Genomic DNA, 23,138 nt, shown 5'->3' on the forward strand with positions numbered 1-23,138 from the left:
CTTTAGAATAAGTGTTCGTTACGGAGTATTCAAGCCGGCCGGTGTGGCCGTGCGGTTCTAGGCGCTTCAGTCTGGAACCGCGTGACCGCTACGGTCGCAGGTTCGAATCATGTTTGGATGTTTGTGATGTCCTTAGGGTAGTTAGGTTTAAGTAGTTCTACGTTCTAGGGGACTGATGACCACAGATGTTAAGTTCCATAGTGCTCAGAGCCAAAGTATTCATTGTTGTCACTTAGTAACTATCTAGTCGCCTTAGTCAAATATTTTGTGTACCAATAAGAGCATCAGTATCTCAGTGAGCATAGTATATGTACATTTGCCGCACTTTATTTACTGTGTGAATTTCCATACCTAACATTCTTTAGTTTACTTGTTGATGATGATGTTTGGTTTGTGGGGCTCTGAACTGCGCGGTCATCAGCGTCCGAGTTTATGTGTGTGTCGTAATTTCTGGAATTGTGTACACGATATCCGATATATGTTATCTTCCTTTTAACTGTTTGTGTATGTAATTTTAAAGTGATTTGTTGAATGTACTTTGGTGTGCGTGGACGACTAAGGATATTTATTTCGAAATTTGTCTGAAATATTAGCGCAGTTTAGCGTCTTTCATTGCCCTGGGCCCCGTCGGTCAGTCAGATGGCAGCTGTGTTCGTCATTGGTAGAATGTACGTACGTAGCGGAACATATTACATCGACAGCTCGCACATGACATCAGTATTTCTTTACATTTTGGGCGTCTCTTGGACCACTCCTTTCTGGTTAGTGGGTGAGTTTTTACGCTTCAAGTTTTTATACATAGTCATTACAACACCAATAGGACTCCAGAATAGGACTGTTTTAAGAAAATGAAAAAGTGTTTTACTTTTATTTTCTAATTTTCGCTTTCTTACCTCACTTACGATTGGAGTTTAGGAATTATATTTTAACTCCAATAGTAGTCGATGAGGTTTTCCATTTTAGAAACGATTGTCTTAATTCTGAAATTATTACATTTTTATTCTTGATATATGGTAATGACGAGTGCATATATGGCGTTACTCGATTCCATCACAAGTATAACTTTTCGTAGAGGAACATATCCTTTGTTTATGGGTTATACTTATGAGTGAGGCACAGGAAACACGTTGCAACCAATTTGTTGTTAGTAGAAAGCCAATTTGTTGTTAGCATGCTTCTGAGCATTCTATGTGCCGGAACAATGGTTTGCACGTTAAGTTCTGGATCCACGATAGAGAACGAAACCATTTGGGAGAATTGTGTGGATACAATCTGCAGGAAACTCCCTATTGTGCATCTCTTATGGAATTTGTGCAACAATTTCTTCTTCAAAATGCTATGACAGTCAGACGACTGTATGGGATCCGTACCACATACGACTGTTAGAGGAAACCGATAAGATCCAAAGAAGAGCAGCGCGTTTTGTTGCAGATTCATTTAGTAAGCACGAAATCGTCACAGACATGGTCAATCGACACCAGTGATGGTCACTGCAAGAGAGGCATTCTGCGTCAGGACGAGGTTTGTTGTTAAAGTTCCGAGAGCGTACATTTCTAGAAGAGTCAACAAATAAATTACAACCTCGCACGTAGGTCTCGCCAAAAGAACATGAAGATAAAATTAGAGAGATTCAAGCAGACACGGAAGCTTACTGACAATCGTTTTTTCCGCAAACTACTCGCGATTAGAATGGGAAAGGGAGGAAGTGACAGTGGTATACAAAGTACCTTCCTCCACACGTTACAATCTGTCTTGCGAAGTATAAATGTATATGTATATGATGTTGACTTCCACACATGTGTTATTCACAAATGAGTGCCTGCTATTTTAGAGGTCACTGTAGCCACATCTGGAGCTACGAGAGCCCTCAGGTGACTGCCTTTAGATCTCATCAACAGAAAAATTACTGTGAACGCTTGGGCTTAAATTGTTAATATCGTCTTCTAGGACTTGAATTTTTTGCAGCTCACTAAACTGGAGTTGCTGTACTTACCTTTCTTATTAAACTGGTGGACACAGTACAGTTTACTATGGGCAGCAAGTTTTAGTACCATTTCACTGTAGCTCTAATACATTTCAAAGTTAGTGCTAAAACACACGTAACTGTTTTCTTTAAGGAGCTTTCCACAAGCCGAACAGGACGCACTGCCATGTTTAACGGTCACCATCCATCCGCCACGCGATGTTTTTCGTCTAAGACAAATAGAGAGTTGAACAGATCGTCCGAAACCGTGATTTAGTACCGGTCGGTTCAATAGTTGTTGTATTTTAAGGTAACGGCCCGTGAGTTTAGATGAGAATCCTTGGATAGAAGAGAACCTGCATGTACCACAGCCCGCAGAACGATGGTTCATACAGAGTGTTTCAAAAATGACCGGTATATTTGAAACGGCAATACAAACTAAACGAGCAGCGATAGAAATACACCGTTTGTTGCAATATGCTTGGGACGACAGTACATTTTCAGGCAGACAAACTTTCGAAATTACAGTAGTTACAATTGTCAACTACAGATGGCGCTGCGGTCTGGGAAACTCTATAGTACGATATTTTCCACATATCCACCATGCGTAGCAATAATATGGCGTAGTCTCTGAATGAAATTACCCGAAACCTTTGACAACGTGTCTGGCGGAATGGCTTCACATGCAGATGAGATGTACTGCTTCAGCTGTTCAATAATTTCTGGGTTCTGGCTGTACACCTGGTCTTTCAAGTGCCCCACAGAAAGAAGTCACAGGGGTTCATGTCTGGCGAATAGGGAGGCCAATCCACGCCGCCTCCTGTATGTTTCGGATAGCCCAAAGCAATCACACGATCATCGAAATATTTATTCAGGAAATTAAAGACGTCGGCCGTGCGATATGGTCGGGCACCATCTTGCATAAACCACGAGGTGTTCGCAGTGTCGTCTAAGGCAGTTTGGACCGCCACAAATTCACGAAGAATGTCCAGATAGCGTGATGCAGTAATCGTTTCGGATCTAAAAAATGGGCCAATGATTCCTTTGGAAGAAATGGCGGCCCAGACCAGTACTTTTTGAGGATGCAGGGACGATGGGACTGCAACATGGGGCTTTTCGGTTCCCCATATGCGCCAGTTCTGTTTATTGACGAAGCCGTCCAGGTAAAAATAAGCTTCGTCAGTAAACCAAATGCTGTCCACATGCATATCGCCGTCATCAATCCTGTGCACTATATCGTTAGCGAATGTCTCTCGTGCAGCAATGGTAGCGGCGCTGAGGGGTTGCTGCGTTTGAATGTTGTATGGATAGAGGTGTAAACTCGGGCGCATGAGACGATGCGTGGACGTTGGCGTCATTTGGACCGCAGCTGCAACACGGCGAACGGAAACCCGAGGCCGCTGTTGGATCATCTGCTGCACTAGCTGCGCGTTGCCCTCTGTGGTTGCCGTACGCGGTCGCCCTACCTTTCCAGCACGTTCATCCGTCACGTTCCCAGTCCGTTGAAATTTTTCAAACAGATCCTTTATTGTATCGCTTTTCGGTCCTTTGGTTACATTAAACCTCCGTTGAAAACTTCGTCTTGTTGCAAGAACACTGTGTTCTAGGCGGTGGAATTCCAACACCAGAAAAATCCTCTGTTCTAAGGAATAAACCATGTTGTCCACAGCACACTTGCACGTTGTGAACAGCACACGCTTACAGCAGAAAGACGACGTAGAGAATGGCGCACCCACAGACTGCGTTGTCTTCTATATCTTTCACATCACTTGCAGCGCCATCTGTTGTTGAAAATTGTAACTACTGTTATTTCGAAAGTTTGTCCGCCTGAAAATGTACTGTTGTCCCAAGCATATTGCAACAAACGGTGTATTTCTATCGCTGCTCGTTTAGATTTTATTGCGTTTCAAATATATCGGTCATTTTTGAAACACCCTGTATCAAGTAAGCACAGTACGGAAATAAAGAAGGATGATGTGGGCCTCATACAGAGGCACGAAGGCAGTGCTCCGTGAACTTAGATGGTAATCATTGGATAGAGGAAGACGATCCTTTCAGGAAACACTATTGCTCGTTTTTGGGAATGGAACAGGAAAGCGACTGAGTAGCAATGCGACGAAGTACCATCCCCAAGCACTGTACAGTCATCTGTGGATTGTCTATATAGATGTAAAGTAAATGGGTATTGCCATCAAGCATGTAATAAAACATAGAGAAAACTGTCTGAACACATGTTGTAAATTTATTCAAAAAATGGTTCAAATGGCTCTGAGCACTAAGGGACTTAACATCTGTGGTCATCAGTCCCCTAGAACTTAGAACTATTTAAACCTAACTAACCTAAGCACATCACATACATCCATGCCCGAGGCAGAATTTGAACCTGCGACCGTAGCGGTCGCGCGGTTCCAGACTGAAGCGCCTAGAACCGCTCGGCCACTCCGGCCGGCTAACTTTATTCGATCGTGATTTTAGTAAGCTGTAATCTGTCTCTCATTCTGACAAACATACAGTGATGTGCGTTAATTTCAATCGACAAGTTAAAAATATTAATCCTTCAACAATAAGTTATCATCATTTTGTGACATATCGTTCCACGAATATTGTCGGTAAGGCTATGTAAAATTTAATGTTATCAGAATTTTTAGATGCTTAGGAGAAAGACAGAGCCTCAGACCTCTAAGCTTTCCAAATATTCTAAATAAAAACAAAAATATAATAAATAAAAATAAATAAAAAGTAGAATAAATAGATGACCTTAAAGATGCAGAGACAATAAAACAGAAAATGCAATACGAATAATTTCAGGACTTGACTTTGTACCAGGCAGAAGAACCCAAGAAGACAGAATTACTTAGTCAGAGGATAGGGAAATAGCGCATTCTGAGGAAGTGGAGGTAAAAAGAAGGGCTGTAGTAAAATTCTGTAATGCCCTTTGTAGTATACATTGTATGGTCCAGCAGGACCCACATAATAATAAAATGTATGGCTTTAGAAGTCAGTAGTCGGCAACGGATGTGTGCCCGAAGGGCAGCTGCTCTCAGACTGAGGACACGCTCCAGCTGGCCGCAAGCCGTTGAGCACGTTGCCGGTGGGTAGCGAGTTCTCGATGCCGCCTGTACTGGAGAGGGGTGCGCGGCGTCTCAGACACCGCTACAGTTGCCCACTGTCCACCAGCTCCTTGACGAGCCCCGCCATGCGCCGCGCGCACTCCTCGGTGCACTGGTAGCTCCAGGCCGGGCCGGCACCGGCTCCAGAATCGCCGCCCTCTCGCAGCCGGGGCATTTCTCCAGTCTCGCACGTCGTGATAGGTAGCATGTCCAGCGCGAGGCCCAGACCGAAGCGGCCGCAGTCTCGCATCTCCACCTCCAGCCTGGAAACGACAGCAACAGAACCTTGAATGTAAGCCTATCTTTATGCAGATGGTTGAGGAACTTCGCCTATTAAACATGGAGTGTCGAATCAAAAGATCTTCAGCCGCCTAAATTTCCATTTGTTGTTTTACACTGAACCGACAAAGAAACTGGTATAGCGAAGTGTATTCAAATGCATCTACATCAACATCTACATGTACATCTACATTTATACTCCGTAAGCCATCCAACGGTGTGTGGTGGAGGACACTTTAAGTGCCACTGTCGTTACCTCCCTTTCCTGTTCTAATCGCGTATGATTCGCGGGAAGAACGACTACCGGAAAGCCACCGGGCGCGCTCGAATGTCTCTAATTTTACATTCGTGATCCCATCGGGAGGTATAAGTAAGGGGAAGCAATGTATTCGATACCTCATCCAGAAACGTACCCTCTCGAAACCTGGACAGCAAGCTACACCGTGATGCAGAAATTGCAGAGTCTGCCACTTGAGTTTGCTAAACATCCCCATAACGCTGTCACGGTTACCAAATAACCCTGTAAAGAAACGCGCCGCTCTCCTTTGGATCTTCTCTATCTCATCCGTCAACCCGATCTGGTACGGATCCCACACTGATGAGCAATACTCAAGTATAGGTCGAACGAGTGTTTTGTAAGCCGCCTCCTTTTTTGATGGACTACATTTTCTAAGGACTCTCCCAACGAATCTCAACCTTACCAACAATTAATTTTATATGATCATTCCGCTTCAAATCGTTCCGTACTCATACTCCCAGATATTTTACAGAAGTAAGTGCTACCAGTGATTGTTCCGCTATCATATAATCATACAATAAAGGATCCTTCTTTCTATGTATTCGCAATACATTACATTTGTCTATGTTAAGGGTCAGTTGCCGCTCCCTTCACCAAGTGCCTATCCGCTGCAGATCTTCCTGCATTACGCTGCAATTTTCTTATGCTGCAACTTCTCTGTATACTGTAGCATCATCCGCGAAAAGCCGCATGGAACTTCCGACACTATCTACTAGGTCATCTACATATATAGTGTGAAAAGCAATGGTCCCATAACGCTTCCCTGTGATACGCCAGAGGTTACTTTAACGTCTGTAGACGTCTCTCCATTGATAACAACATGCTGTATTCTGTTTGCTAAAAACTCTTCAATCCAGCCACACGGCTGGTCTGATATTCCGTAGGCTCTCACTTCGTTTATCAGGCGACAGTGCGGAACTGTACCGAACGCCTTCCGGAAGTCAAGTCAAATGGCATCTACCAGGGAGCCTGTATCTAATATTTTATGGGTCTCATGGACAAATAAAGCGAGTTGGATCTCACACTATCGCTGTTTCCGGAATCAATGTTGATTCCTACAGAGTAGATTCTGGGTTTCCAGAAATGACATGATACGCGATACAGAGATATGTAAACTGCAGAATACGGTGTTGGGGTCGGCAACGCCTATATAAGGCAACAAGTCTCTGGCACCGTTATTAGATCGGTTATTGCTGCTACACTGACAGGTTATCACGAGTTAAGTGAGTTTGAACGTGATATTACTGTCGGTGCACGAGCGATGCGACTCATCATCTCCGAGGTAGCAATAAAGTGGAGATTTTTCCGTATGACCATTTCACTGGTGTATCGTGAATATCAGGAATCCGGTGAAACATCAAATCTCCGACATCGCTGTGGTTGCAAAAATATCCTACAAGAAGGGGACCAGCGATGACTGAAGAGAATCATTTAACGTGACAAAAGTGCAACCCATCTGCAGTCTGCCGCAGACTTCAGTGCTGGACCATCATCAAGTGTCTACGTGCGAACCACTCAACGAAACATAATCGATACGGGTTTTCGGAGCAGAAGCCCCACTCGTGTACTCTTGATGGCTGCACGACACAAAGATTTACGCCTCACCCGGCCTTGTCAACACCAACACTGGACTGCGTTGATGACTGTAAACATGTTGCATGGTCGAACGAGTCTCGTTTCAAATTTGATCGAGCGGATGGACGAGTAGATGTATGGAGACAACTCCATCACTCCATGGACCTGCATGTCAGCAGGGGACTGTTCAGGCTGGCGGAGGCTTTGTAATGATGTGAGGCGTGTGCAGTTGGAGTGACATGGCTCAAATGGCTCTGAGCACTATGGGACTTAACATCTAATGTCATCAGTCCCCTAGAACTTAGAACTACTTAAACCTAACTAACCTAAGGACATCACACACATCCATGCCCGAGGCAGGATTCGGACTTGCGACCGTAGCAGTCGCGCGGTTCCAGACTGAAGCGCCTAGGACCGTTCGGCCACACCGTCCAGCTGGGATCCATGATACGTCTAGATACGGCTCTCACAGGTGACACATACCTAAGCATCCTGTCTGATCACCTACATCCATTCAAGTCGATTGTGTATTCCGACGGACTTGGGAAATTCCAGCAGGGCATTGCGGCTTCCCACACGTCCAGAATTGCTATAAAGTGGCTCCAGGAACACTCTTCCGCTGCCCACCAGACTTCTAAAAACATGAAAATTATTGAGAATATCTGGGATGGCTTGCAACGTGCTGTTCAGAAGAGATCTCCACGCCGTCGTATACGTACGGGTTTATGGAGAGCCTTGCAGGATTCATGATGTCAGTTCCCTCCAGCACTACTTTAGACTTTAGTCGAGTCCATCCAACATCGTGTTGCGCCGTTTCTGGGTGCTCGCGGGGGCCCTGCGCTATATAGGCAGGTGTACCACATTCTTTGGCTCTTCAGTGTATTTGAGTAACCAGTTTCAGCGCTACATTACGCCACCTTCAGGCACCCTGACCGACGTGTACGAAGAATCCCACCTCTGCTCCATTCAAAAAGAGGCCAGCATTCAGTGACTGGTATCCGTAGATTTCTTCGTAACACAGTGATCTCTTCCACTATCACTTGCTGAATCGTCGGCAATTGTTATTTGTGACAGTATCACTGAAGAACTTCAGTGATATTAGTAAACTGAACTGTGCTTATTATGTACAAACGTTTTTACCGACGGTATGAACCCAGTTACAAACTTTATATCAGTTCTAGGTCGCAAAAATATTCTGAACTTAATTTAATGATAATGAATAATCAAGAATTAATTTTGACCACACAAAAAATTATCAAAGTTGAAGTGCATCTGGTTATTTTAATTGATGGAGTTTCAGAATATACCCTAGCGAGTTTTTGAGTTTGTGATGCGTCATTCGAAACGTATCTTCCTACTTGTGTAATTCACACTTTCAGATACAACGTGTTGGAGTGTGGGCAATCAACGGTTGCAGTTTATGTATCGTCGCAAGATGACTGACCGATATAAACTGTGTCGTATTCTGGTGATACATGAGTGAAAGTACTAATGTACCCAGCAGTTTGTTTTCTTACTAATTCGCAATGTACAGGTATAGGCAACGTGGTCAAATATCGTAATAAAAACAGTACAGATGTACCGAGAAAGCTCGGGAGATGCTTACATCAGTGACTCTCGAGATATTTGATCTAACCATGAATGTTTGCGTAAGATACGTATGGATGTATATGACCATTTAGACCACATGATTTTCACACAGTTCCCTTTATTGGTATCTTAGCGGCTGATAGCCTCAACAACCCTCCTCGCATATCAGTTATGTATCATTAGTCCACTGATTTGCAAGATCTGCTAAATCCCACATGTTGGTTGTACCTACACATAGCGCTAAATCTTTCTCCATATAACGGGTGATCAAAAAGTCAGTGTACAATTTGAAAACCTAATAAACCACGGAATAATGTAGATAGGGAGGTAAAAATTGACACACATGCTTGGAATGACATGGTGTTTTATTAGAACCAAAAAAATGCAATGCTCCATCCCATATTACTAGATTCGTGAAAGTTCTCTTGCGACCGTCGTTTGGTGATGATCGTGTGCTCAGCCACCACTTTCGTCATGCTTCGCCTCCCAGGTCCCCAGACCTCAGTCCGTGCGATTATTGGCTTTGGGGTTACCTGAAGTCGCAACTGTATCGTGATTGACCGACATCTCTAGGGATACTGAAAGACAACATCCGACGTCAATGCCTCACCATAACTCGGGACATGCTTTACAGTGCTGTGCACATGATTCCTCGACTACGGCTATTGTTGAGGAATGATGGTGGACATTTCCTATAAAAAACATTATCTTTGCTTTGTCTTACTTTGTTATGCTAATTATTGCTATTGATAAGATGAAGCGCAATCTGTCGGACATTTTTTGAACTTTTGTATTTTTTTTTTGGTTCAAATAAAACCCCATGTCATTCCAAGCATGTGTGTCAATTTATACCTCTCTAACTACATTATTCCGTGATTTATTCAGTTTTCAAATTTATGCTGACTTTTTGATCACCCAGTACTTCTGCGTCACAGATGTACGACTCTGAAAGAAACTGCGAAGGAGAAATCCAAAACCACTCTGAGCTATTCTATCACTGACGTAGCTTCACTCTCAGTATACCTCAGCTGTCATTCATGTCTCCAACAGCGAATTAATAATTCTGAGAAAGTGGCAACATTAACCCACCTTTACTCATCCATATCGATATCTGTTTAGTTTTTCTTCTTCTATCTCAGCTCTGATTCTACTCCACTTGCTTCTCTCTCTGACCTGGGTCAAATGGATTCTCCTGCGGCACCCGAGACATGCATTACTTTTCGACAGGAATCTCATATTATCAAAAAAAATTAACACATTGATAGTAAGACTAATTTTACTGTAGCAGCATGTATTCATTACTGTAATTACCATATTATTTATGTAGATGAAATAAGTGCATAAATAAAGAAAGTTATTGTTAATGACAGAAGGTACCACAGTTGTGTTTGCTTACTAACCACCTGTTCTTCGTTGAGGAATGATGGTGGACATTTCCTATAAAAAATATTATCTTTGCTTTGTCTTACTTTGTTATGCTAATTATTGCTATTGATAAGATGAAGCGCAATCTGTCGGACATTTTTTGAACTTTTGTATTTTTTTTTGGTTCAAATAAAACCCCATGTCATTCCAAGCATGTGTGTCAATTTATACCTCTCTAACTACATTATTCCGTGATTTATTCAGTTTTCAAATTTATGCTGACTTTTTGATCACCCAGTACTTCTGCGTCACAGATGTACGACTCTGAAAGAAACTGCGAAGGAGAAATCCAAAACCACTCTGAGCTATTCTATCACTGACGTAGCTTCACTCTCAATATACCTCAGCTGTCATTCATGTCTCCAACAGCGAATTAATAATTCTGAGAAAGTGGCAACATTAACCCACCTTTACTCATCCATATCGATATCTGTTTAGTTTTTCTTCTTCTATCTCAGCTCTGATTCTACTCCACTTGCTTCTCTCTCTGACCTGGGTCAAATGGATTCTCCTGCGGCACCCGAGACATGCATTACTTTTCGACAGGAATCTCATATTATCAAAAAAAATTAACACATTGATAGTAAGACTAATTTTACTGTAGCAGCATGTATTCATTACTGTAATTACCATATTATTTATGTAGATGAAATAAGTGCATAAATAAAGAAAGTTATTGTTAATGACAGAAGGTACCACAGTTGTGTTTGCTTACTAACCACCTGTTCTTCGTTCCAGAAAACTTTTATCAAAAGGAGCTACACGACTTTACGGTTATTTACCAAAATGCCAAGCCGTGAGACATAATGGAACATTAGCAACAGCCCAGCCGCCTCTGAAGGAGGCGCCATTTTGTGCAGTTAAAGTCTTGGGGAAACATTTAATTGCTTCTTTGTAGCGCCGTAATTAATTTTCTTGTCACGCCGCATGGAAAAAGAGGCCGCTCCGTGCCAGCGCCATTTAAGTAAATTAATTTGGAGACTTCCGAAGAGGTTGTTCGCCGTCGCAGTGAGCAATATCCGTAAAACTAAACAATTGCGCGCCCAAACTGTGTAGGAGAACGGGCACATACAACTACATGAAAATTTCGAAGTTAATTTTGGTGAAATTTCGGAAGTGTTCTACAAACAGGGCTTTCATGTCGCTGAACAATTACGCCGTTTCCGTATTTTGGGTATAACGCTCACTTGACACTTAAACTACACGAGGGCAAACTTGGTAAAACATGAACACAGAAAACAATGAAAAACGGAAAAGAATTTTCTAGTGCAATGCAAGAAGAAGTTTCTTTTAAAGAAGGATGGAGTTGGACTGTTGTGTGGTGTTGACAACAAAATATCTTAATGAAGCCTGTCCCTGCATAACCCATTTACAGCGGAATCAAAACCGGTTATAGTGGGAATATGTAAACACTTTCTAAAAGCAGTAAACATTTATGGTGTTAACAACAAACCTCTATGCTGTACAATAGTGAGTATTAATCTGAAAGGACACTGAGATATAATAAATAACTATTTTATGCCCCATCGGCTACATAATCTGAGCATGAACGTAGGTGAATGTTCACTCGTAAGAACGTCTTAGAATAAAACAAAAGTAGTTAAATTACCACATTTGTCTCTTCTTTTGATCCATGGTGTAATTATTCATAGTCACAGGAAGTAATTAATACAGTAGCATTTTCTACGTTATACATTAAACAACATTATTTCACAATCAAATGTTCGTTTAAATGGTTCAAATGGCTCTAAGCACTATGGGACTTAACATCTGAGGTCATCAGTCCCCTAGACTTAGAACAACTTAAACCTGAGGACATCACTCACATCCACGCCTGAGGCGCGATTCGAACCTGCGACCGTAGCAGCAACGCGGCGCCAGGTTGAAGCGCCTAGAACCTCTCGGCCACACCGGTCGGCTTGAAACAATCGCTAGATTATTTTACTACTGATTACTGTCTTGAGCACTTAACATAAGAAAGTACCAGTAAGAGGGCCGTTCAACAAATAGTGCAAAACTTTTTTTTTCTCGGCCTATTTCGGTTGAAAAAATTCGGATTTTGTAGTGGAACTTTTTGGAATATTCCTGGTTTGGCCCCTATAGTTTCATGAAGCTCCGATTGGTGGCGCCGCTATACGTTCAAAATGGCTTACGTAACTTAGGCACATTCCAAGCAGAGAGCTATCGTTGAGTTGCTTTTCGCGGGAAACCAGAGCATAACAAATATTCATAGGCGCTTGCAGAATGTCTACGAAGACCTGGAAGATTAGAAAAGCACGCTGAGTCGTTGGGCGTGGTGTCCGTCATCGTCGCAACAGGGTTGGGCAGACATGACTGATTTCCCGCTTGCCGGCCGGCCGCACACAGCTGTCACTGCTGCAGGTTTGGAACGTGCAGACACTCTCATGCGAGATGATCTACTGATCACAATAAAACACCTCGCCGCTTAAGTGGACGTCCCTGTTGGTAGTGCAAACACGCTCGTCCACCCGTTGGGGTACTCAGAGTTGTGTGCCCACTGCGTTCTTCGAATTCCGACTTCCAAGTGTTTGGCCCAATGAAGGATTCACTCCGCGGGAAGCAGTACGTGAGTGGTGGGAGGTTATTGATCCAGCAAGACGTTGACTCCGACGTCGACCAGCATACTGGTACCAGACGGGAATACACGCCCCCCTAATAAGGTGCTTTGTAGCCAAAAGAGTGGGGAATAATATGTTGTATTGGAATTATGAATAAAACCAACCTGCTTTCAGAAAAAAATATGTTGCATCGCTTATTGAACGCCCCTGGTATTTGGAATATCACTGAACCTCTATTGACCTATTAGGCAGCAGATCTCATAGCATAACTTCTAGAAAGCACAATATTATTTTCATGAGAGAGTTTTTGTATGGCATAGTGAAATGTATTTTTAAATGTAAAATTTTGAACATGTATTCAACTCGTGCGATATTTAGTTTCATTTTTTGGACAACTATACGTAAAACGCATCAAATAAACAAATGAAAATGCTGAATATTGTGTGCTTACCTATATGAGAGAGGAAAATTTGGGAGAAAAGTAATGGACAAGAATGTGAAATGAATTACTGATTTGTTGCGTACCACAGCTTGATATTCGATATTTTTGTGAGGCTTTTATTGGTCTTGGAATGTTATGACATCATTTAGAACAAAGCTGCAGCATAATTTATTACAACAGAAACTCGACAGTACGATAAACTCAAGTATAAGACACAAGAAACAGCGTTGCTATGCCTTCTCGGCCTTTGCATTTTGTTTTTCAAAGCCTTAAATCAAGATCATTAGAGATTTTTGTTTACTCATCAGTCTTCTGACCGGTTTCATGTGGCCCGAAACGAATTCCTCTCCTGTGTGAATCACTTCATCTCAGAGTAGCTCTTGCACCCTGCCCCATAAATTGCATGTTGGATGTATTCAAATTTATTTTTCCCCCTACAGTTTTTATCCCCTACAGCTCTGATCATTGCCACGCAAGTAATTTTCTGATGTATTAACACATGTCCTTTAATTCTGTCCCTTCTTCTTCTCAGTGTTGTTCATATGCCCCTTCCTTCATCGATTCTGCGGAGAACCTCCTCATTCCTTATCCGTCCATCTAATGTTCAACTGTCTTCCGTAGCACCACGTCTCAAATGCCCTTCTTTACAGGTTTTCCCATGTCCAAGTCTAACTACCATACAATGCTGTTCTCCTTCGCACGTTCTCAGAAATTCCTTTCTCCAATTAAGGTCTAAGTTCGATACTAATAGATGTCTCTTAGCCAGCAATGCATTCTTTGTCTACGCAAGTCTGCTTTTTAAGTCCTCAAGTGTTATTTTGTTGCCTAGCCAGCAGATTTTCTTAACTTCGTCTTCTTCCTGAGCACCAGTTTAATTTTAAGTTCTCATTATTCTCATTTCAGCTACTTCTCATTACTTTCTTCTTCCGGTTTCATCTCAATTAATATTTTGTACTTTAAAAAGGGAAATGGATAGGTTAAAGTTAGATATAGTAGGAATTTCTGAAGTTCGGTGGCAGGAGGAATACGACTTTTGGTCAGGTAAATACAGGGTTACAAATACAAAATCAAATAGGGGTAATGTAGGATTAGGTTTAATAATGAATACAAAAAGTGGAGTGAGGGTAAGCTACTACAAACAGCATAGTGAACGCATTATTGTGGCCAAGATAGACACGAAGCCCACGCCTGCTACAGTAGTACAAGTTTATATGCCAACTAGCTCTGCAGATGATGAAAAAATTGATGAAATGTATGGTGAGATAAAAGAAATTATTCAGGTAGTGAAGGGAGACGAAAATTTAGTAATCATGGGTGACTGGAATTCGACAGTAGGAAAAGGAAGAGAAGGAAACGTAGTAGGTAAATATGGATTGGGGCTAAGAAATGAAACAGGAAGTCGCCTGGTAGAATTTTGCACAGAGAGTAACTTAATCATAGCTAACACTTGGTTCAAGAATCATGAAAGAAGGTTGTATACATGGAAGAACCCTGGATGTACTAAAAGGTTTCAGATAGATTATATAATGGTAAGACAGAGATTTAGAAACCAGGTTTTAAATTGTAAGACATTTCCAGGGGCAGATGTGGACTCTGACCACAATCTATTGGTTACGACCTGTAGATTAAAACTGAAGAAACTGCAAAAAGATGGGAATTTAAGGACATGGGATCTGGATAAACTGAAAGAACCAGAGGTTGTACAGAGTTTCAGGGAGAGCATAAGGGAGCAATAGACAGGAATGGGGGAAATAAATAGAGTAGAAGAAGAATGGGTAGCTTTGAGGAATGGAATGGTGAAGGCAGCAGAGGATCAAGTAGGTAAAAAGACGAGGGTTAGTAGAAATCCTTGGGTAACACAAGAGGTACTGAATTTAATTGATGAAAGGAGAAAATATAAAAGTGCAGTAAATGAAGCATGCAAAAAGGAATACAAACGTCTCAAAAATGAGATCGACAGGAAGTGCAAAATGGCTAAGCAGGGATGGCTAGAGAACAAATGTAAGGATGTAGAGGGCTATCTCACGAGGGGTAAAATAGGTACTGCCTACAGGAAAATTAAAGAGGCCTTTGGAGAAAAGAGAACCACTTGCATGAATATCAAGGACTCATATGGAAACCCAGTTCTAAGCAAAGATGGGAAATCAGAAAGGTGGAAGGAGTATATAGAGGGTCTATACAAGGGAGATGTACTTGAGGACAATATTATGGAAATGGAAGAGGATGTAGATGAAGATGAACTGGGAGATAAGATGCTGTGTGAAGAGTTTGACACAGCACTGAAAGACCTATTTCGAAACAAGGGCCCGGGAGTAGACAACATTCCATTAGAACTACTGACGGCCTTGGGAGAGCCAGTCCTGACAAAGATCTACCATCTGGTGAGCAAGATGTATGAGACAGGCGAAATTCCCTCAGACTTCAAGGAGAATATAATAATTAAAATCCCAAAGGAAGCAGATGTTGACAGATGTGAAAATTGTCGAACTATCAGTGTAATAAATCACAGCTGCAAAATACTAACGTGAATTTTTTACATACGAATGGAAAAATTGGTGGAAGCCGACCTCGGGGAAGATCAGTTTGGATTCCGTAGAAATGTTGGAACACGTGAGGCAATACTGACCCTACGACTTGTCTTAGAAGCTAGATTAAGGAAAGGCAAACCTACGTTTATACCACTTGTAGAGTTAGAGAAAACATCTGACAATGTTGACTGGAATACTCTCTTTCAAATTCTGAAGGTGGCAGGGGTAAAATACAGGGAGTGAAAGGCTATTTACAATTTGTACAGAGAGCAGGTGGCAGTTGTAAGACTCAAGGGACATGAAAGGGAAGCAGTGGTTGGGAAGGGAGTGAGACAGGGTTGTAGCCTCTCTCCGATGCTATTCATTGGCCGATGACATTGTAATTCTGTGAGAGACAGCAAAGGACTCGGAAGAGGAGTTGATCGAAATGTACAGTGTTTTGAAAGGAGGGTAAAAGATGAACATCCACAAAAGCAAAACGAGGATAATGGAATGTAGTAGAATTAAGTCGGGTGATGCTGAGGGAATTAGATTAGGAAATGAGAAACTTACAGTAGTAAAGGAGTTTTGCTATTTGGGAAGCAAAGTAACTGATGGTTGAAGTAGAGAGGATATAAAATGTAGACTGGCAATGGCAAGGAAAGCGTTCATGAAGAAGAGAAATTTGTTAACATCGAGTATTGATTTAAGTGTCAGGAAGTCGTTTCTGAAAGTATTTACAGGGTGTTTCAAAAATGACCGGTATATTTGAAACGGCAATACAAACTAAACGAGCAGCGATAGAAATACACCGTTTGTTGCAATATGCTTGGGACAACAGTACATTTTCAGGCAGACAAACTTTCGAAATTACAGTAGTTACAATTGTCAACAACAGATGGCGCTGCGGTCTGGGAAACTCTATAGTACGATATTTTCCACATGTCCACCATGCGTAGCAATAATATGGCATAGTCTCTGAATGAAATTCCCCGAAACCTTTGACAACGTGTCTGGCGGAATGTCTTCACATGTAGATGAGATGTACTGCTGCAGCTGTTCAATTTTTTCTGGATTCTGGCGGTACACCTGGTCTTTCAAGCGTCCCCACAGAAAGAAGTCACAGGGGTTCATGTCTGGCGAATAGGGAGGCCAATCCACGCCGCCTCCTGTATGTTTCGGATAGCGCAAAGCAATCACACGATCATCGAAATATTCATTCAGGAAATTAAAGACGTCGGCCGTGCGATGTGACAGGGCACCATCTTGCATAAACCACGAGCTGTTCGCAGTATCGTCTAAGGCAGTTTGTACCGCCACAAATTGACGAAGAATGTCCAGATAGCGTGATGCAGTAATCGTTTCGGATCTAAAAAATGGGCCAATGATTCCTTTGGAAGAAATGGCGGCCCAGACCAGTACATTTTGAGGATGCAGGGACGACGGGACTGCAACATGGGGCTTTTCGGTTCCCCATATGCGCCAGTTCTGTTTATTGACGAAGCCGTCCAGGTAAAAATAAGTTTCGTCAGTAAACCAAATGCTGCCCACATGCATATCACCGTCATCAGTCCTGTGCACATTATCGTTAGCGAATGTCTCTCGTGCAGCAATGGTAGCGGCGCTGAGGGGTTGCTGCGTTTGAATGTTGTATGGATAGAGGTGTAAACTCTGGCGCATGAGACGATGCGTGGACGTTGGCGTCATTTGGACCGCAGCTGCAACACGGCGAACGGAAACCCGAGGCCGCTGTTGGATCATCTGCTGCACTAGCTGCTCTTTGCCTTCTTTGGTTGCCGTACGCGGTCGCTCTGCCTTTCCAGCACGTTCATCCGTCATGTTCCCAGTCCGTTGAAAATTTTCAAACAGATCCTTTATTGTATCGCTTTTCGGTCCTTTGGTTACATTAAACCTCCGTTGAAAACATCGTCTTGTTACAACAACACTGTGTTCTAGGCGGTGGAATTCCAACACCAGAAAAATCCTCTGTTCTAAGGAATAAACCATGTTGTCAACAGCACACTTGCACGTTGTGAACAGCACACGCTTACAGCAGAAAGACGACGTACAGAATGGCGCACCCACAGACTGCGTTGTCTTCTACACTCCTGGAAATGGAAAAAAGAACACATTGACACCGGTGTGTCAGACCCACCAGACTTGCTCTGGACACTGCGAGAGGGCTGTACAAGCAATGATCACACGCACGGCACAGCGGACACACTAGGAACCGCGGTGTTGGCCGTCGAATGGCGCTAACTGCGCAGCATTTGTGCACCGCCGCCGTCAGTGTCAGCCAGTTTGCCGTGGCATACGGAGCTCCATCGCAGTCTTTAACACTGGTAGCATGCCGCGACAGCGTGGACGTGAACCGTATGTGCAGTTGACGGACTTTGAGCGAGGGCGTATAGTGGGCATGCGGGAGGCCGGGTGGACGTACCGCCGAATTGCTCAACACGTGGGGCGTGAGGTCTCCACAGTACATCGATGTTGTCGCCAGTGGTCGGCGGAAGGTGCACGTGCCCGTCGACCTGGGACCGGACCGCAGCGACGCACGGATGCACGCCAAGACCGTAGGATCCTACGCACTGCCGTAGGGGACCGCACCGCCACTTCCCAGCAAATTAGGGACACTGTTGCTCCTGGGGTATCGGCGAGGACCATTCGCAACCGTCTCCATGAAGCTGGGCTACGGTCCCGCACACCGTTAGGCCGTCTTCCGCTCACGCCCCAACATCGTGCAGCCCGCCTCCAGTGGTGTCGCGACAGGCGTGAATGGAGGGACGAATGGAGACGTGTCGTCTTTAGCGATGAGAGTCGCTTCTGCCTTGGTGCCAATGATGGTCGTATGCGTGTTTGGCGCCGTGCAGGTGAGCATCACAATCAGGACTGCATACGACCGAGGCACACAGGGCCAACAACCGGCATCATGGTGTGGGGAGCGATCTCCTACACTGGCCGTACACCTCTGGTGATCGTCGAGGGGACACTGAATAGTGCACGGTACATCCAAACCGTCATCGAACCCATCGTTCTACCATTCCTAGACCGGCAAGGGAACTTGCTGTTCCAACAGGACAATGCACGTCCGCATGTATCCCGTGCCACCCAACGTGCTCTAGAAGGTGTAAGTCAACTACCCTGGCCAGCAAGATCTCCGGATCTGTCCCCCATTGAGCATGTTTGGGACTGGATGAAGCGTCGTCTCACGCGGTCTGCACGTCCAGCACGAACGCTGGTCCAACTGAGGCGCCAGGTGGAAATGGCATGGCGAGCCGTTCCACAGGACTACATCCAGCATCTCTACGATCGTCTCCAAGGCAGAATAGCAGCCTGCATTGCTGCGAAAGGTGGATATACACTGTACTAGTGCCGACATTGTGCATGCTCTGTTGCCTGTGTCTATGTGCCTGTGGTTCTGTCAGTGTGATCATGTGATGTATCTGACCCCAGGAATGTGTCAATAAAGTTTCCCCTTCCTGGGACAATGAATTCACGGTGTTCTTATTTCAATTTCCAGGAGTGTATATCTTTCACATCACTTGCAGCGCCATCTGTTGTTGAAAATTGTAACTACTGTAATTTCGAAAGTTTGTCCGCCTGAAAATGTACTGTTGTCCCAAGCATATTGCAACAAACGGTGTATTTCTATCGCTGCTCGTTTAGTTTTTATTGCCATTTCAAATATACCGGTCACTTTTGAAACACCCTGTATATGGAGTGTAACCATGTATGGAAGTGAAACATGGGCGATAAATAGTTTAGACAAGAAGAGAATCGAAGCTTTCGAAATGTTGTGCTACAGAATAAGCTGAAGATTAGATGGGTAGATCACATTACTAATGGGGAGGTATTGAATAGGATTGGGGAGAAAAAGAGTTTGTGGCACAACTTGACTAGAAGAAGGGGTAGATTGGTAGGGCATGTTCTGAGGCATCAAGGGATCACTAATTTAGTACTGGGGGGCGGCGTGGAGAGTAAAAAGCGTAGAGGCAGACCAGGAGATGACTACACTAAGCAGATTCAGAAGAATGTATTCTGCAGTAGGTACTGGGAGATAAAGAGGCTTGCACAGGATAGAGTAGCATGGAGAGCTGCATCAAACAGTCTGAGGACTGATGACCACAACAACAACAACAACAACAACAACAACATCAATAACTTATTAGACTGTTCATTCCATTGACCAGGTCCTGTAATTCTTCTTTACTGTCACTAGTGATAGAAATATCATCAGCGAATCATATTGTTCGTAGGCGTTTATCTCAAATTTTAATCCCACTCTTGAAGATCTTTTTTATTTCCGTCATTGCTTCCTCAGTGTATAAATTGAACAATAGTGGAGAAAGACGGCATTCCTGTCTTACTCTTTAATCCAAGCATTTCGTTCCTGGTCTTTCAAACTTAATGTACCTCCTTGGTTTTTATATACATACTGAACATTACCTGTATTTCGCTATAGCTCACTGCTTTTTTCTCAGAATTTCAAGCATCTTGCACCATTTTACACTGTCGAATGCTTTTCCTAGCTCGAGAACGTGTCTATGAACATGTCTAGCTAAGAGCGTGTCTTGATGTTTCTTCAGTCTAGCTTCTATAATCAAGCGTAGCGCCAGAATTGCCTCCCTGGTGCATTTACCTTTCCTGAAGCTAAGCTGATCGTCATCTAACACATCCTCAATTTTATTTTCCATGCTTCTGTATATTATTTTTGTCACCAACTTGGATGTATGAGCTGTTAAGCTGATAATCCGGTAGTTCTGGCACTTATCTCTCCTTGCCCCCTTCTGAATTGTGTGGATGATATTTTTCCAAAACTCAGGCGGTACGTCGCCAGTCTCATAGATTCTGCCCACCAACTTGAATAGTCACTTCGCTCTCACTTCGAATTTGATTTTTAGATATGGAGTGTTTGTTGTACCAGACGAAATATACTCGTCGGCACAGTGGTGGATTCTTAGTTTTACTCCTGAAGGAGGCCGAGATGATACTGTTGTTGTTGTTGTTGTTGTTGTTGTTGTTGTTGTTGTCTTCAGTCCTGAGACTGGTTTGATGCAGCTCTCCATGCTACTCTATCCTGTGCAAGCTTCTTCATCTCCCAGAACCCACTGCAACCCACATACTTCTGAATCTGCTTAGTGTAGTCATCTCTTGGTCTCCCTCTACGATTTTTATCTTGTACGCTGCCCTCCAATACTAAATTTGTGATCCCTTGATGCCTTAGAACATGTCCTACCAACCGATCCCTTCTTCTGGTCAAGTTGTGCCACAAACTTCTCTTCTCCCCAATCCTATTCAATACTTCCTCATTAGTTATGTGATCTACCCATCTAATCTTCAGCATTCTTCTGTAGCACCACATTTCGAAAGCTACTATTCTCTTCTTTTCCAAACTATTTATCGTCCATGTTTCACTTCCATACACGGCTACACTCCATACAAATACTTTCAGAAATGACTTCCTGACACTTAAATCTATACTCGATGTTAACAAATTTCTCTTCTTCAGAAACGCTTTCCTTGCCATTGCCAGTCTACATTTTATATCCTCTCTACTTCGACCATCATCAGTTATTTTGCTCCCCAAATAGCAAAACTACTTTACTACTTTAAGTGTCTCATTTCCTAATCTAATTCCCTCAGCATCACCCGACTTAATTCGACTACATTCCATTATCCTCATTTTGCTCTTGTTGATGTTCATCCTATGTCCTCCTTTCAAGACACTAACGATTCCGTTCAACTGCTCTTCCAAGTCCTTTGCTGTCTCTGACAGAATTACGATGTCATCGGCGAACCTCAAAGTTTTTATTTCTTCTCCATGGATTTTAATACCTACTCCAAACTTTTCTTTTGTTTCCTTTACTGCTTGCTCAATATACAGATTGAATAACATCGGGGAGAGACTACAACCCTGTCTCACTCTCTTCCCAACCACTGCTTCCCTTTCATGTCCCTCGACTCTTATAACAGCCATCTGGATCTGTACAAATTGCAAATAGCCTGTCGCTCCCTATATTTTACCCCTGCCACCTTGAGAATTTGAAAGAGAGCATTCCAGTCAACATTGTCAAAAGCTTTCTCTAAGTCTACAAATGCTAGAAACGTAGGTTTGCCCTTCCTTAATCTAGCTTCTAAGATAAGTCGTAGGGTCAGTATTGCCTCACGTGTTCCAACATTTCTACGGAATCCAAACTGATCTTCCCCGAGGTCGGCTTCTACTAGTTTTTCCATTCGTCTGTAAAGAATTCGCGTTAGTATTTTGCAGCTGTGACTTATTAAACTGATAGTTCGGTAATTTTCACATCTGTCAACATCTGCTTTCTTTGGGATTGGAATTATTATATTCTTCTTGAAGTCTGAGGGTATTTCGCCTGTCTCGTACGTCTTGCTCACCAGATGGTAGAGTTTTGTCAGGACTGGCTCTCCCAAGGCCGTCAGTAGTTCCAATGGAATGTTGTCTACTCCGGGGGCCTTGTTTCGACACAGGTCTTTGAGTGCTCTGTCAAACTCTTCACGTAGTATCGTATCTCCCATTTCGTCTTCATCTACATCCTCTTCCATTTCCATAATATTGTCCTCAAGTACATCTCCCTTGTATAGACCCTCTGTATACTCCTTCCACCTTTCTGCTTTCCCTTCTTTGCTTAGAAATGGGTTTCCATCTGAGCTCTTGATGCTCATACAAGTGGTTCTCTTTTCTCCAAAGGTCTCTTTAATTTTCCTGTAGGCAGTATCTATCTTACCCCTAGTGATATAAGCCTCTACATCCTTACATTTGTCCTCTAGCCATCCCTGCTTAGCCATTTTGCACTTCCTGTCGATCTCATTTTTGAGACGTCTGTATTCCTTTTTGCCTGCTTCATTTAATGTCTTTTTTATATTTTCTCCTTTCATCAATTAAATTCAGTACCTCTTGTGTTACCCAAGGATTTCTACTAACCCTCGTCTTTTTACCTACTTGATCCTCTGCTGCCTTCACTACTTCATCCCTCAAAGCTACCCATTCTTCTTCTACTGTAGTTCTTTCCCCCATTCCTGTCTATTGCTCCCTTATGCTCTCCCTGAAACTATGTACAACCTCTGGTTCTTTTAGTTTATTCTTGTCCCATCCCCTTAAGTTCCCACCTTTTTGCACTTTCTTCAGTTTTAATCTACAGCTCATAACCAATAGATTGTGGTCAGAGTCCACATATGCCCCTTGAAATGTCTTACAATTTAAAACCTGGTTTCTAAATCTCTGTCTTACCATTATATAATCTATCTGAAACCTGTCAGTATCTCCAGGCTTCTTCCATGTATACACCCTTCTTTTATGATTCTTGAACCAAGTGTTACCTATGATTAAGTTGTGCTCTGTGCAAAATTCT

At 43.0% G+C, this 23,138-nt stretch overlaps 1 protein-coding gene across 1 annotated transcript in view; it reads right to left on the bottom strand.

The window, feature by feature from the left end:
* Positions 1 to 4,874: 4,874 nt before the first annotated feature.
* LOC126366001 (uncharacterized) overlaps positions 4,875 to 23,138 on the bottom strand; it is a 351,266-nt gene continuing 333,002 nt past the window's right edge. Inside the window, exon 6 of the mRNA XM_050008830.1 lies at positions 4,875 to 5,336. Within this exon, the coding sequence (XP_049864787.1) occupies positions 5,117 to 5,336 (220 nt within the window). The 3' untranslated portion in view covers positions 4,875 to 5,116. The remainder of the gene's footprint in view (positions 5,337 to 23,138) is intronic.

Source organism: Schistocerca gregaria, chromosome 4 (assembly GCF_023897955.1).
Source record: "Schistocerca gregaria isolate iqSchGreg1 chromosome 4, iqSchGreg1.2, whole genome shotgun sequence".
Classification (NCBI taxonomy): domain Eukaryota; kingdom Metazoa; phylum Arthropoda; class Insecta; order Orthoptera; family Acrididae; genus Schistocerca; species Schistocerca gregaria.